This window comes from Coenobita brevimanus, chromosome 88 (assembly GCF_032717465.1).
Source record: "Coenobita brevimanus isolate Jiangsu-jjx chromosome 88, ASM3271746v2, whole genome shotgun sequence".
Taxonomy (NCBI): domain Eukaryota; kingdom Metazoa; phylum Arthropoda; class Malacostraca; order Decapoda; family Coenobitidae; genus Coenobita; species Coenobita brevimanus.
Genome location: NC_137041.1, coordinates 21,140,604 through 21,157,683, shown reverse-complemented (window position 1 = coordinate 21,157,683; position 17,080 = coordinate 21,140,604). Strand labels below are relative to the sequence as shown.

At 41.3% G+C, this 17,080-nt stretch overlaps 1 protein-coding gene across 1 annotated transcript in view; it reads right to left on the bottom strand.

The window, feature by feature from the left end:
• Positions 1–12,607, bottom strand: part of LOC145411232 (aldo-keto reductase family 1 member B1-like) — a 57,302-nt gene extending 44,695 nt beyond the window's left edge. The window contains exons 1-2 of the mRNA XM_080281297.1: positions 12,533–12,607; positions 11,334–11,501 (exon numbers count right to left, since the gene is read on the bottom strand). Of these exons, the coding sequence (XP_080137423.1) occupies positions 11,334–11,501; positions 12,533–12,607 (243 nt within the window). The remainder of the gene's footprint in view (positions 1–11,333; positions 11,502–12,532) is intronic.
• Positions 12,608–17,080: the final 4,473 nt, after the last annotated feature.

The following is a 17,080-nucleotide window of genomic DNA, read 5'->3' as shown; positions in this document are numbered from 1 at the left end:
AGGAACTGGAGAGGCTCTTGGAGGTGTTCAGCAGGATCCGAACAGTGCTCCTCAAGCTGAACCCCAAGAAGTGCCACTTGTTTCAGGAGGAAGTAAAGTACTTGGGGCACATTGTAGACGACGGAGGCGTTTGAACTGATCCAGAGAAGGTGGCAGCTGTGAAAAACTTGCAGGTTCCAAGTTGAATGAAGGTGTTACAGAGTTTTCTGGGTTTGTGTACCTCCTGCCGATGTTTTGTCAAGGGCTTTACAACTATAGCTGCACCTCGAGACAAGTTGATGGGGAAGAGGAAGAAGTTTGTGTGGACTTTATTGACTCAGAAGGCCTTTGATGAACTCAGGCATGCATTGGCAAGCTCTCCAGTGTTACAGTACCTAGATCACAGTCAGCCATTCATCCTGGACTGTGACACTAGTGACCATGGCATTGGTGGAGTCCTGCTGCAGAAGGATGACAAAGGGTATGTGGTGGTGCATTACAGTAAGAAGCTCAGCCCACTGGAGCGGAACTACTGTGTGACCCATAAGATGCTCTTGGCAGTGATAAGGAGCCTTGACTTTTTCCACCCCTACTTGTATGGGTCCTACTTCATCATCAGGAAGGGATATGCATCACTCAAGCGGCTGAAAACATTGAATCTCATCAGGTAACCTGGGGTCTGAAAAACCTCAGCTCCATTTTTTTTTCTTTTATTTTCATATATTACCAAAGTCCATATATATATATATATATATATATATATATATATATATATATATATATATATATATATATATATATATATATATCATCTCTCATCTCAACAGCCGTTTGAGTGTCCACTGCAGAACCGGAATATCCCTACCGAAGTGGGGACGATACAGCCAATGTATCTCTACCAAGTGACTTAGGGTGTCTAGTAGAGATTGTATGTAGCGTGAGAAGTGCTTGTAAGTGTAACTGGTGTGTTGGAATGGTTTTGGATGCGTGTGTAGTCTGTGAACCAAGTGTAATTGACTCTCGCAAGCTGACTGGGTGCAAGCATACTTTACAGTATGAGACACTGGTTCAACCACAGCCCCCTTGTGTCCGCCAATGCAGTATGTGGCCAGAAGAACGCTCCCAAAGTTTTATACCCTGGCGGGGCGCAAACCCTCATTCTTCAGTGTATGAGAACGTGCACTTTACCACTGTACCACAGAGGGTCATATATATATATATATATATATATATATATATATATATATATATATATATATGATGGAAACATGTGACAATGCTAATTTTTTTTTCCTCTCTCTGCAAGATGAAAATACTTCAGATGATTAATTTATTGGACAAAATAGGTGCTCTAAACAATAACAAGCTGCTGTATTGGGAGGCCTGAATATATATAGATTTTATGTAAGAAGTACTCGATGGAAGAACTTGATGTAAGTCCTTTCGAGAATACCGAAAAAGGCTCCAAAATATTTTGTCGTTTTCATCGTCCCTGCCTACAATTGTAATTCATTTGCTGTGATTCCACTTTTTCTTACAAATAGCTGGGGCATTGGTCTAGTGCAGATGATGATTCAAAACAAGTTGATAATCATCAGTTTTAGTCAGGTAACCGCTAAAATCAGTATATCATTTTTTATTTTTCAAAAATTAACAAAAAATATTTTCAATCATGGTCACATACATTTTGCATTAGAAGTAAGAAGACATGCTCTGTAAGTTGTGTTTCAGTGCACATTTCAATAAATGTAATGCAATTGTTTTTCCTTTATTTTTTTAAATTGGGGTCTGTCAGACCCCGGGTTACCTGACATGTGATAAAAACAGAGGGTTACCTGAGCAGGGTTATTAACAAGCCAGAAGGACAACCAGCATGCTGGCTCGGGAAGCTGGGCCAGCACAACCATGAGGTGCAGCACCGTCCAGGGAGGGTACATGACAATGTTGACCGGCTGAGTCATCGGCCTTGTGACCCACCTTGTGAGCAGTGTAATGCGAAAGAAGATCATAGCAAGAAATGGAGCCATACTGTTGTGACAGGGTCACAGTTAGCTGCAGAAGACCTTAAGAGGATGCTGATATAGGATGCAGAATTACAACCAGTGCTTTTGACTGGCTTCAGTGGAGTACAGTGTGACCATCTTGGGAAAAGGTTTCCTGGTTCAGCCCTGAGACCAAGAGGTACTGGAGTCAGTGGGACCTTTTTCGTTTGAACGATGGACTACTGAAGAGTCAGTTGGAGACACCCAATGGGCTCAGCTATAATTGGCAATTGGTGGTACCAAAGAAAATGAGGTCTGACGTATTAGAAATTTCTCACAACAAGGTCATTTCTGAACACCTGGGAGTGAAAAAAACTCTAAGTCGGCTGTGATGGAGGTTCTACTGAACTGGCATGCATCAGGACATTGAAGAGTGGTGTCGAGCCTATGATGTACGATATGCCAAAAATGGACCTAAGAAAAGTGGTTGCACCCCCCTTCAGCTGTAACAAGTGAGTGCACCAGTGGAAAGAGTTGCAGTGGACACTGCTGGACCTATGCCATGGACTATTTCACAAAGTTGCCAGAAGCCCATGCCATCCCTGATCAAGAGGCCGCGATTGTTGCTCAGGTTTTGATTGACCAGTTCTTCTGTTGTTTTGGGATGCCACAAGAGCTACATTCAGACCAGGGTAGAAACTTCGAGTCTGTTGTGTTCTGTGATTGCTGCAAGTTACTGGAGATCAAGATGCCCACGACGAGTCACTAAGGCCACAGTCACATGGGATGGTGGAGAAATTCAACTGGACCCTGGGACAATAACTTATCAAGTACTGAGTAAAGGGAGATTTGGACCAGAAATTACCTGCACTGCTGAAAGCATACTGGTCTGCATCCCACGAGTCTACCGGCTACTCACATGCAAAAGTGACGCTGGGCCACAAATAACGATTGCCAGTTGATCAGTTAATACGAAGACCACCTGGTGAAGAGCTGCTTACCAAAACCTCCAGCTATACGAAGTATCTTCAAGAAAAATGGCGGAGGTACATCATCAGGTTCACAGAGCTTTGAAATTTTCAGGTGAAGTGATGAAGCACAGGTATGATGCCAAGGCATGTGAAGTGAGCTTCAAGAATGGTGACAAAGTTTGGTTATACAATCCTCAGCAGAAAAAGGGACAGTCACTGAAGCTGCAGAACCCATTGGATAGGCTCTACATTGTGATGGACCACCTGTCAGATGTAACGTATCGGATTTGGGGAGGCTCGAAATCTCGTCCAAAGGTTGTACACGTAAATCGTTTGTGGCAGTACTATGGGCCAGGAGAGTACAGCTAGGATGTCCCTGAAGAATCAGGCACACCTGTAGTCGGTGCCGTGGAGAAGGACCAAGGAACCGAACTACAAGAGGATGGTGACAGTTTCCTATGGGAACAAGTGAATCAGGAAGAGGACCAAGTCATTTCAGGGGAAATGGACTGTGCTGTGGAGCAAGGACGTCATTGGAAGCTGTGTAGGAGAAGACCTGATAAATTGGAAGATTATTTTTGTGTATAATTAAATGTTTACTTTGGATTAAAAATTAGGTTTGTGTACATTGTTTAATTTTGTTGGGATGCCAAAAGGACTAGGGAGGGGCTAGTGTTGAGAAGTGGGTTTCTCTAGTTAGGTAGTCCTGGAGGGTTCCTGGTGATTCTCACAGTTTTTGTACGTGTCAGAGCTGCCAGTTAGCCTGCTGTTGTGAATGGAGTTATTTTGTAAAGTTATTCATTAACTTTTAATCTCTTTTTCTCTCTTATGCTTTATTTTGGTGTGTGCAGGATATTTACAGAAGAAATATGTGCAGCATGTGATGTGGTGTGTGGGAGGAAGAGAAGACGGAGGGGGGTGCAAGGAACAGCGTGTTGGACTGAAGAGGTGAGACAAGTTTTGGCACAAAAAAAGAAAGCATACAATGAATGGATGAGAAATAGGGGCGTGGAAGAAGTTGAGAGGCGGAAGAGAGAGTTATATGTAGAAACAGAGAGGTGAAAAGATTAGTAAGAGAGAGTAACAAGAGAGTGGATGATGAATTTGGAAGGAATTTGAGTGTAAAGTGGAGGGACTGTAAGAAAATGTTCTGGAAAGAGATGAAGAGAGTAAGACATGGTGGAAGAGAGGTTAGCAGGGGAGTGAAAGATAAAAATGGTAGATTACTAGCGGAGAAGGGAGAAAAAGTGAGCAGATGGAGAGAACACTCTAAGGAATTGTTGAACATACAGGATGGAAGTAATGCGAGTATAAGTGGCTGGGGAATGGCTGGGAGAAGGAGGGAGGTGAGGAGACGAAGAAATCAGTAGGATAAAAGTTGTGGAAGCAATGAAGAAAGTTAAATTGGGGAAAGCCCCAGGAATTGATGGAGTGTGTGGTGAAATGCTGAAGCATAGGGGAGAGATTGTAGTAGAATGGATGTGGAAGATGTGTAGAGTGGCCTGGGAGGAAGGTAGAGTCCCGGAAGATTGGAAGTCAGGTATAATTATGCCCTTGTACAAAGGGAAAGGGGAAAAAGAAGTGTGTGGTAAGCACAGGGGCATTTGTCTCCTTAGTATAATAGGAAAAGTGTATGGTAGGATACTTATTGACAGAGTTAGAGAAAGAACAGAGGAATTAGTTGGAGAAGAACAGGGAGGCTTTAGGAAGGGAAGAGGTTCTGTAGATCAGATATTCATTCTTAGATCTTTTGTGGAAAACTTTCTAGAGAAGGGAAAGAAGTTGTATGCGGTTTTCATGGAATTGGAGAAAGCATATGACAGGGTGGATAGACAAGGATTGTGGAAAGTATTAAGAATATATGGAGTAGATGGGAAGTTGTTGAATGCTGTGAAGAGTACAGTATGTATGATGGTGGTAAGGCTGTAGTGCGTGTGGATGGTGAACTAAGTGAATTTTTCTCTTTGAAGGTTGGGTTGAAACAGGGATGTGTCATGTCTCCATGGTTGTTCAATCTGTACATGGATGGGGTAATAAAAGAGGTACAAGGTAGGGTAGTGGATGTTGGAGTGGCCCTGGTGAGAGAGGGTAGTGTTTGGAAGCTCCCTGTACTGTTGTTTGCAGATGATACTGTGTTGTTGAGTGAAGACGAAGGGGAGCTGCAAGGCTTGGTGGATGAGTTTGGGAGAGTGTGTAAGAAACGGAATCTAAAGGTGAATGTAGGGAAGAGTAAAGTGATGGTCTTTGAGAGAAGTGAAGTCAGTGAATGTACAGCGAGGTTGGATGGTGAGGAATTGGAAAATGTGAGTACGTTTAAGTACTTGGGTAGTGTGATGAGTAAGGATGGAGGTTTGGAAGGTGAAGTGCTTGAAAGGGTACAGCAGAAAAGAAAGGTTGCTGGTTCTTTGAAAGCAGTGATAAGAAACAGGGAAGTGAGCATGGAAGTGAAAAAGTTACATGACAGTATTGTGATACCAACTCTAATGTATGGAAGTGAAGCTTGGACGTTGTTGGAAAGACACAAGTCATGAGTGAGAGCAGTGGAAATGAGTTATTTAAGAGGAGCCTGTAGAGTCACATGGAGAGACAGGCTGGCGAAAGATGATATAAAGGAGCGTTGTGGTATGGATGTGGATGTGATAGGAAGCGTTATGAGGAACACACTGAGGTGGTTTGGCCATGTGGAGAGGATGGAGGGTGAAAGACTGACGAAGAGAGTGTATGTGAGTGAGGTGGAGGGGGGAAGAGGGAGGGGGAGGCAGAGGATGAGATGGAGGGATGGGATGGGTGGCCACCCCAAACGGGATTGAGGCGTCTGGCAATAGATAGATAGATAGTATTTTTTGTTTAGTTTGTTTTCTAAATAATTTAGAGTGCTACATAATGTAAAAAAGTAAAAAAAAAAATCTGCGATATTTTGGATGTCTCTGCTTTGGGAACTGTTGCTGGTATGAGTTTGTGGTAGACCATTCGAGTATCTAGGAAGTTTACCTAAAGATCGAGAAGAGAACAGAAGAACTTAAGTTTAGTTTGACTTTTGACCTTGTGATGTTAGTGAACCTCCGGTGAGCATACCATGTAATTACTTGATGAATAAAGATAACAAACGTGAGAAGCCCATATATGTTTACAGTGCCTGAGCTGATCTTGTGTATTGTGCATTGAAAGGCAGACCCTACGAAGAACGATTCACTGAGTGTCGTCCTTCCTGTACTCAACTATTGTTGTTGGGGTCTGTGGTAGTGAGGAATGTGGACGTAACATTATTATTTTTGTTGTTATTATTATTATTATTATTATTATTATTATTATTATTATCTGTCTTGCACTGTTTTCTTCCTCAATCTTGACGATATTACACATGAAGGAACCCTAGGGTAGCCCTAGTTCTTATGCTAAATACAGATTAGCTTTAACTATTTTTGTCGGTGATATTGTTATTCTGAAAATTGCGTTTTGGAATTGAAATATCTCAGAAACGAATTGACGTACAGTTATTTTGTTACATTGCCGTAATAAAAATGATTTTTGGCTAATTTTGGCTAAATATTTTACCATTTAACCTCGTGGAAGGCACTGAATTCAATTTGATTTTTTTTTACTTCCAACACATATTAGAGAAAACTACAATAGCTTTAAGCTATTGCTGTAACTTTCCAGATATATAGCTGGGGTCCCTCTTATGATCTGAATGGAATATGGGTACAGTTACATGAATGGTTCGCCAGTTATTGAGACAAACGTAAAATCTACACATACATTCTATGACACCTATTTCTTCAGATGTTAATGTGTCACAAAAAGTTACCTTAAGGTCTTCAGATTTTGTCTTTAATAAACACACTTTAGATAGCATAATTATGGCAAAGCTTCGTTATTGTGGCTACATACTAAGAATAGGTAACTAGGTATTATCATTTTTCTTTGCAGTTCTTTTTCTTCAGTCTTGATGATATTATACATGAGGGTAGCTTAGGGTAACCCAAGTCCTTCTGCCAAAAACATATGACGTCGACCTATTATTGAAGGTAATATACTCATTTTTATTCCAAAAATGCATTTTTGGCACTGAAATTTCTCAGAAACTAATTGAGATGCCGCTACTTGGTTGAACATTCTTGATAAAAATGTTCGCTGAATAATTTTGGCTTAATATTTTGCCATTAGGTCCAGTGGAAAGTACCGAATTCATGTCTGCTCAGTTTTTCTTTGTAACACATTTTAGAGAAAACAAAAGAAGCTTTAAAGCTGTAGCTTTCCATATAAACAGCTGTAGTCCCTCATATGATCAGAAAGGAATATGATTACAGTTAATCATATAGTTAGCCAGTTATTGAGACAAAATTTGCACATGTGTTCTTCATCATCTTTGTCTTCAGATCTCGATGTTATACAAGAAGTCACCTGAGGGTCTTCAGATCTTATTTACATTAAACATACCTTATATACCATAATCGGAATTGCCAGACGTGCGAAAATGATCGAATAATGGGACTTTTTGGCACACTGCAATATGCAATAGCAGGTATTCGATAATGTGATAACTTTCATATGGGTGTTTTTTCGGTCAATAATGTGATAATGTTTACGAAATACATAGTATACTGACTTTCAAACACTATCTCCATATGGTATGTCACGAACTGGTACATTATGTCGTCGAGGACTCACGCGTCCAGTTCCTGTTATAATCTTTTGAGTGGGACTGGGGAACTGGGTAATGCTAGGCAGTGTTGGCACAGCAGCGGCAGCAGTAACTATTCCGTCTTTGGATATAAGCCTATATGAACTTGGGATTTATAAGCGCTTTTGCATCTTTACCATGGATGACAAGGAATTAAATGACTAGAGAGGAAGAAGTTAAAAGGCGTGAAGTATCAGCAGATACAGTGAAGAAGAAAGCTAAATATGAGCTTACGATAACTAGTATTATAATCTGGTAGGTACTTAACAGTTAAACAAATTCAATAACGTTAATCACTCTATATATCTTTCTATCTATTGCCAGACGCCTCAATCCCGTTCGGGGTGGCCACAAACAAATAGCCTCCACGTCGCCCTGTCCCCCGCCATTTCACTGCCCCGCTCCCAACTCACATCCCCCTCTCTCATATACCTCTCCACCCCATCTCTCCATCTCATCTTCGGCCTCCCCCTCACTCTTTCCCCCTCCACCTCACTCACATACACTCTCTTTGTCAGTCTTTCACCCTCCATCCTCTCCACATGGCCAAACCACCTCAGTGTATTCCTCCTAACGCTTCCTATCACATCCACATCCACACCACAACGCTCCTTTATATCCTCATTTGTCAGCCTGTCTCTCCATGTGACTCCACAGGCTTCTCTTAAATAACTCATTTCCACTGCTCTCACTCTTGACTTGTGTCCTTCCAGCAACGTCCAAGCTTCACTTCCATACATTAGAGTTGGTATCACAATACGGTCATGTAACTTTTTCACTTCCATGCTCACTTCCCTTTTTCTTATCACTGCTTTCAAGGAACCAGCAACCTTTCTTCCCTGCTGTACCCTTTCAAGCACTTCACCTTCCAAACCTTCATCCTTACTCATCACACTACCCAAGTACTTAAACGTACTTACATTTTCCAATTCCTTACCATCCAACCTCGCTGTACATCCACTGACTTCACCTCTCTCAAAAACCATCACTTTACTCTTCCCTACATTCACCTTTAGATTCCGTTTCTTACACACTTTCCCAAATTTATCCACCAAGCCTTGCAGCTTTCCCTCATCTTCACTCAACAACACAGTATCATCTGCAAACAACAGTACAGGGAGTTTCCAAACACTACCCTCTCTCACCAGGGCCACTCCAACATCCACTACCCTACCTAGTACCTCTTTTATTACCCCATCCATGTACAGATTGAACAACCATGGAGACATGACACATCCCTGTTTCAACCCAACCTTCAAAGAGAAAAATTCACTCAGTTCACGATCCACATGCATTGCAGCCTTAGCACTATCATACATATTGTACTCTTCACAGCATTCAACAGCTTCCCATCTACTCCATATATTCTTAATACTTTCCACACTTCTTGTCTATCCACCCTGTCATATGCTTTCTCCAAATCCATGAAAACGGCATACAACTTCTTTCCCTTCTCTAGAACTTTTCCACTAAAGATCTAAGAATGAATATCTGATCTACACAACCTCTTCCGTTCCAAAAAGCCTCCCTGTTCTTCTTCAACTAATTCCTCTATTCTTTCTCTGACTCTGTCAATAAGTATCCTACCATACATTTTTCCTATTATACTAAGAAGACAGATGCCCCTATGATTACCACACTTCTTTTTCCCCTTTTCCTTTGTACAAGGGAATAATTATACCTGACTTCCAATCCTCAGGGACTCTACCTTCCTCCCAGACCAGTATGCACATCTTCCACATCCATTCTACTACTGTCTCTCCCCCATACTTCAGCATTTCATCACACACTCCATCAATTCCTGGGGCTTTCCCCAATTTAACTTTCTTCATTGCTTCCACAACTTCTATCCTACTGATTTCTTCTTGTCTTCTCACCTCCCTCCTTCTCCCAGCCATTCCCCAGCCACTTATACTCGCATTACTTCCATCTTCTATGTTCAACAATTCCTTAAAATGTTCTATCCATCAGCTCACTTTTTCTCCCTTCTCCACTCCCCTGCTAACTTCACCTCCACCCTGTCTTACTCTTTTCACCTCTTTCCAGAACATTTTCCTACGGTCCCTCCACTTTACACTTAAGTTCCTTCCAAATTCCTCATCCGCTTTCTTCTTTCTCTTACTAATCTTTTCACCTTTCTCTTTCTTTCTACATATAACTCTCTCTTCCGTCTCTCAACTTCTTCCATGTCCCTATTTCTCATCCATTCATTGTATGCTTTCTTCTTTTGTGCCACAGCCTGTCCCACCTCTTCATTCCGCCACGCTGTTTCTAGCACACCCCTCCGTCTTCTCTTTATCCCACACACCACATCACATGCTGCACATATTTCTTCTGTAAATATCCTTCACTCACCTTCCATGTCCCTCATCTGCTCCAATTCATATTTGCCCAATCGTACCTCCACTTCTCTCTTATACTCTGCCTTTTTCTCATCCTCTTGTAACCTTTCCACTCTCCTTACAAATACTCCTTCCCGTCCTTCCCTTCTTCTATTTCTCTATCCTAATTGGACCTTGATTCTGGCTACCACCAAGTAGTGGTCAGAAAGTCCACTCCCCCAACCTCTTTAAACTCTTGCATCCATTACACATTTTCGCATCCTTTCATCCACACACACATAATCAATTATTGCCTTCCTTTCATTCAGTTCACCACCCAATCTTCTCATCACTCGCCATGTATACCTGTGGATCATTTTGTGCCTGAAGAGGGTATTGGCTATCACCAACCCACTCCCAGCACAAATGTCCACTAACAAACTGCCATTCTCATCTATCTCAGCAGGCACACCCCACTCACCAACTATTCCACCCACCTTCACATTCCCTACTTTACCATTCATATCACCGATCAAAAACACTCTCTCATTCCTTCCAAACTTTTCCATGCAGACTTCCACATTTGTCCAGAACTCTTCTCTCACTCTGCTTGCACGATCTTGCGTTGGCGCATACACACACACCATCACCCACATTTGTATTCCAACTTTCAATCTTACCCACACAATCCTTGACCCAACTGATCCATACTGTCTTATGCTCTTCTTCCATCTTTTACTCACAACTATACACACTCCTTTTGTCCTCTCATTCTCACCTAACTCCTGCGCATATACCCCATCCATACTCCCATTCTCTCACTTTCTTCTCTCCATTTTGTTTCAGTTATTCCTCATACATCAACTTTCGCACCCTCAAGCACCTGGACAATCTCTCTCTCTTTCACCTCATCATTCGCTCCCCTTACATTCCACGTTCCGATAACCATGTCCTTTGTCCGGTCCTTGGTCGTCATCTTATGGCCAGTCCTTGTCCGAGGCTTATTGTTTGTCTTTTTAGTTACTTGTTTTCCGGGGAGGGGCACTAACCCTTCGCCAACCCTTTTAGTCGCCTTTTACGACAAGCAGGGATACTGGGGGAGTATTCTTGAAAAAAAAAAAAAAAAAAAACCCTACCTCCGAATTGTGAAGAAATGCCTTAGTTTATGAGTGCGATAATTTTGGACAAAAAGCGATAATTATAACGTCCTAGGTACGATAATTTGGGTTTGGGGATCTGGCAATGCTGACCATAATTAGTTGAAGTAAAGCTTTGTTACTGTGGCTACACAATAAGAATAGGTAACTAATTATTATTATTACACCTGAAGACAAAGGCAAGAAAATTAAATCATTCTTTTCCTGCCATCAAAAGCCATAAATAACCACTCCTTTGCCTTAGTCACGACAAAGACGACCTCCCTCGGTGTGCCTGTCCTTCCAAGCCACCTGTGCAGCGCCTCGCCCACCACACCTTCGTTCTCATAGGCGTAGGCGGTGTCTATGAGGCGATATCCGGCATCTAGGGCGGCTGTCACTGCTGCAGATAGTTTTTCCCCGCCCATCTGCAGGAAAATAAATATGCAAATAAATAGGTAAATAGGTAGATAAATACTCTTCACCTTCATGCTATTTTCTGTTTTGGAGGGATGGTTCAGTCTCCTGGTGTGGGCATAGGTGCAGTAGTGAGCATAAAAAATGAATAAATGATACAGGATGGACACTGATAGAGCTGACTGACTGAACCGTCCTAACATACACAAGAAATCGCCCAAAAGGAAGAGGAGCGATACATATGACCATATCTTAGATAGATAGATAAATGGATGGATAGATAGGCAGATAAACAGGTGAGTAGATAGATATAATAGCTGCAGTGGCTGTACATCCTTCCCATAGCACTTTTTCGTGACCAGCAATATATTCTTGTATCAATCTGTTGTCGCAGAACATCTTTCTAGATGGTGAGATGAGAATTTCAGGGCAAGTTAGAGTGAAAAAGGTACGGAAGCAACCACCATTTACTTTTATATTATTATTATTATTATTATTATTATTATTATTATAACTACTGCTACCACTACTACTCCTACTGCTACTACTATTGCTACCACTACTGTTATTGCCTCTACTACTACTATTACTACTACTACTACTACAATAACAACTACTACTACTACTACTACGATTACAATTATTATTTATTATTATTATTATTATTATTATTATTATGTGGAGAGGATGGAGGGTGAAAGACTGACGAAGAGAGTGTATGTGAGTGAGGTGGAGGGGGGAAGAGGGAGGGGGAGGCCGAGGATGAGATGGAAGGATGGGGTGGAGAGGTATATGAGAGAGGGGGGTGTGAGTTGGGAGCAGGGCAGTGAAATGATGGGGGACAGGACGACGTGGAGGCGATTTGTTTGTGGCCAGGTGTCTGGCAATAGATAGATAGATTATTATTATTATTATTATTATCGTATTATTATTATTATTATTATTAATATTTACATCCCACCTCCAGACTAGTTTCATTCATGTTACAAAACACACTTCCTAGTAAATAATAAGGAAGCTAGGATCACCATTAGCCACTTACCTGCGAGCATCCTAGGCCCAGCAGAGGCATGTTCTGTCCCATCCTCAGCACAACATGGCGGCCACGGCCAGACATCTCTCCTAAAGGTGCAGAGGCGAATCTGACAAGGATAACTAGGAAAAAAAGAAAGGAAAACAAATATTCTAATATCGGGTATATAACGTTTCTTCTGCTCTGACGCATATCCCAGTCCCCTTCCAGCTCAGTTGTTGGCCAGATGAAGTTTGACTCATGGGGTAATTTGACTAGTGACCAAGGAGACTTGTCCCTGCTTCATAACTAAGAATCGTTGGATATCACACCGTATTCACTCTCATGTTAAATGTCGGGACCAACTTGCCTAGCCCCGGGCTCCTACGCTTCTCATGGGACGACATAGGATTGGATGATGGATGGATAGATGAGGTTCTGTTAGGTAAAAACAAACTGTTGAGAGAGAGAGAGAGAGAGAGAGAGAGAGAGAGAGAGAGAGAGAGAAGAAGGAAGTCACAGAATGGTAGTGGGTTGCTTCTTTAAAGTATATATATTGTGGTGGTCGTGCATTAGAGAGAGAGAGAGAGAGAGAGGAAGTAATCGAGTGGTAAGGGGTTGCTGCTGTATACATAATGCCGTGGCCGTGCATTGAGCGAGCAGCAATGATTAAAAGTTCGCTGACAATCCTCTGCCAACACTGTGTCTTGCCTTCCATATTTACCCTTCCTCCCCAAACGACAGTATGTCGTGTGCTTCATATTGCTGTTCATGAATCGCCTTCTATATTCCTCACTCCTCCCCTAACGACAGATTATCCCTTCTCATGCTCTTTGGAAGTGTTCTTCATACTGATATTCATGTATCGCCTTCAAAATTTCTTATTTCTCACTACGCGACAGATAGTATCCTTCCTTTGCATACTCTTTTGTCGTGTGCTTCATACTGCTGTCACATAAAAATAGTTCATATAACACCATCCATATTTCCTATTCCTCCTCAAACGAAAGACTATCCTTCCTTCTCATACTCATTTGCGTTGTGCTTCATGTTGCTTTCAGATGAAAATAATTCATGTAACACGCAGAGAGATGTTTACAGTTTTTTTTTCTCTTGCCTAGTTTGCTAAAAGTCTTCTTCACCTACTGCCATTATATCAACAATTTTCGTCTCTTTAGCGTCTCTCTGAACCAGTCATGCTATGGTCAGTTTCACATTTTGTACTGTATCATTGTGTGTAGGTTCAAAGTCCTCGAAAATTGGTGAGGGGATAATTATCGCTATCTTCTAGAAGACGGAGCAATAATGCTTTTGCCTGTGTGTGTGTGTGTGTGTGTGTGTGTGTGTGTGTGTGTGTATCAAGATATGGCCATAATCTTGGCCGAGTTCGAAAATGGACACTCGGGATCACCAAAATGGCTGCCAAATGTCAACTAGTTTTTATCGCCCGCCTTCAGCACCACTGTACAGTATCTTAAGAACGGCTTGAGCTATCAAGATGGAACATTCACGGTACCAAGATATGGCCAAAATCTTGGACATGGCTAACAGCATATTCTGGCGGGCGATTAGCACCGGGCTCCCGAATTTTTTTCTTTGATTCTCAATATAAATTTATTTTTGGCCGATAATGTCGATGGGTGACATGTAAAACGTAGCTTGAGCTCAGTCATTACCAAAACTGAGGGTAATACGCTTCTAATTACCAAGAATAATTAATGACCATAATTACTTTAAAATATTTACAACAAACTCTAACTTTTTGCTGCAGAAACGGACTCAGTCAACTAAAAAAACAAAAAGAAGAAAAGAAAACAAAAGAAAAGATGCACAACAATGTGCAGAGGTTGGCCGACACTTCTCTAAGCCTCGTCGAATTCTATGCAACCCCTTCTTAGTATTCAGGTTGTGAAAGTGGCCCAGTTCCTGGAGATGAAAACAAACCAGCGATAAAAATAAACCAGCTGGTAACAGTGAAACGCGACAACGTTTTCAATTTGCTTCATAAAAAAAAACATTCTATGTGGACAGCAATGTTGCTGATTGTTTGTGTTTTATATTAGTAGCCCATTTTACCTGACTATTTGGTACCGCTTGCCGCAAAAGTTGGAGTTCACTTCCCGAAATACTTACTAGAGTTGAGATGGCACTGGAGACGGTGTGTGTTGACGGAAGGCTGTGTGTCGTGAGAATGGCGCCTCTGTTTCACCCAGTCTTTCCCCCCCTCCTCTCTGTAATGCCCCTTTCCTCGCCTCCTGACGGGTTGCCACATTATCTAGGTATTGTTGAATGATATCACAATCATATGACTCACATAAAATAACAAAACCTGTCACTCTACCTACCTTGCTTGTTGCCTACCAGTCTATTTTCCCACCTTCCTATCTGACGTACTCCCTATCCATGAGAAAGATAGGCGCCTCAGCATTTTTTTATTTTATTTATTCTTAGTTTCATTTATTTATTGACTCCATTGGTAGGTAAATGTGAAGCCATGTGTTCAGTAAATGGCCATATCAATTACCCTCAGGATTACGGGGGCTTGAATGGCGAATGAATGAGTGTGTGGCCCATTTCACTGGATATGCTGTTGATTAGGCCATCCACTGTCCTATTGCCTTGTCCGGATTTCTGCACCCTCACTCCCCCCTCCTACAGAGTGAGAGAGAGAGAGAGAGAGAGAGAGAGAGAGAGAGAGAGAGAAGTAATGATGATGATGAAATTCTTGCTAACTTCGGACGTCATATATGTAACTTACCTTAATGATCAAATGCTGTGAGCTGTCATGTCGCTACGGGGAGGGATGGAGGGAGAGTGAGGATGGGTATGGAGAAGGAGAGGAAACCCGAGAAGGAGGTATGGAACAATAGCATCGATCAGATTTAAAAAAAATAAAAATAAAAGTCATTAACTCTCTTGTGACTCTTGATTTTGATCAGCTTGAAGATCGATAGACGTAGAAAGATTGGCATGAAGAACAGTAGACGTGGAAAGATTAGCATGAAGAACAATAGATGTGGAAAGATTAGCATGAAGAACAATAGATGTGGAAAGATTAGCATGAAGAACAGTAGACGTGGAAAGATTAGCATGAAGAACAGTAGACGTGGAAAGATTAGCATGAAGAACAATAGATGTGGAAAGATTAGCATGAAGAACAATAGATGTGGCAAGATTAGCATATTCCTTCACACTTTCTTCAGGTGAGTGGGTTATAGGAGCCTGAGAGTGAGGTGTGAAGTGTATGGCAGGTAGGAGGATTGGTAAATCTTAGGGAACGGGTTATCTAGTCTATGTCCAGAGCTACACACCCACACACACCGAGAGAGAGCAGACGCATCGTCGACACCGGTGTATACCTGGCCAACTTGGCCAGCAGCGTTACCTAAATAAGTATCTTTATATGAGTCAAGCTCTGTACAAGGTTAGACTAAATGGTGTTCTAAAAAAAAAAAAAAAGTTTTAAGTAAGACTTGGTCAAACATAAAAGTAAACAAGCAGCGTAAGAATGCGCACAATCAGCTGATCGTTGTTTAGTCTACAATCTGCCCCAGGGAATGTAAGTACTATATGTGCTTTTAGTACTGCAAAATGACCACATACTTTAGTAAAGCAAATTTCAAAAGGAAAAGGGATAAAGGTAGAATGCAGGATGATGATTTCTACCAAGAACTGGTTGAAATGGAGACTCACAACAAACTAGTTTAAAGAGTACATTGGTTAGAGATGGCTTTTCAGAATGAGATTGATGAAATTAAGAAACAGATGCACTTGCAAAAGGAAGAAATAGAAAAATTAGGAAAGGAAGTCAGCAAGAAAGACACAACCTTAAATGAGCTAACAGGTGAAGTGGGTAGTAGTGGTACACTTAGGAGGAAAATTAGTGAAATGGCAAGTACAGTAGTCAACCACGAGAGTATTATGGAAGAGTTAAAAAATGATACAGTGAAAATTAGGCATTTAATCAGTCTGATAGATCAGAGCAGTGATATTGAGGAGAAGATATCACAGGTGAATGAAGCTGTGCAAAGCTACAAGAATGATGTGGAAACCACTTATGCTGAAATGGTGAAAGTAAAGAAAGACTTGGAAACAAGGGTGGAAGAAAAAAAAGCATTAAAAAGGAAGTGAAAAGAATAATCCAAAACAATCCTAAAATAGTCAGAGATTCAGTAGATATTAACAAATCTATAGTAATCACTGGTATAGAAGAGGAAGAAGTAAAAACCAAGATCTTAAGAGGCAAAAAGGAGATGGCAAATGTAATGGACATATTGAAAGAAGTATCAGAGGAAATCTGTTGTAAAGACATAGAGAAACACAAAAGGTTAGGGAAATACGAGAAAAGCAAGTCAAGACCCCTAAAGGAAACCTTCCAGAGTGTAAACACCGTGGAGATGATACTAAAAAATGCAAAGAACCTTATGGAAAAAGAGGAGTTCAAAAATGTATGGATAAAAAGATGCCTAACACAAGAGGAACTGGAATTACTGAAAGAGAAGAGGGAAGAAGCAAAAACAAAAAATGAGGGAAGATCAGAGGAGGAGAAGAATATATTTTTTTTACAAAGTAATTGGA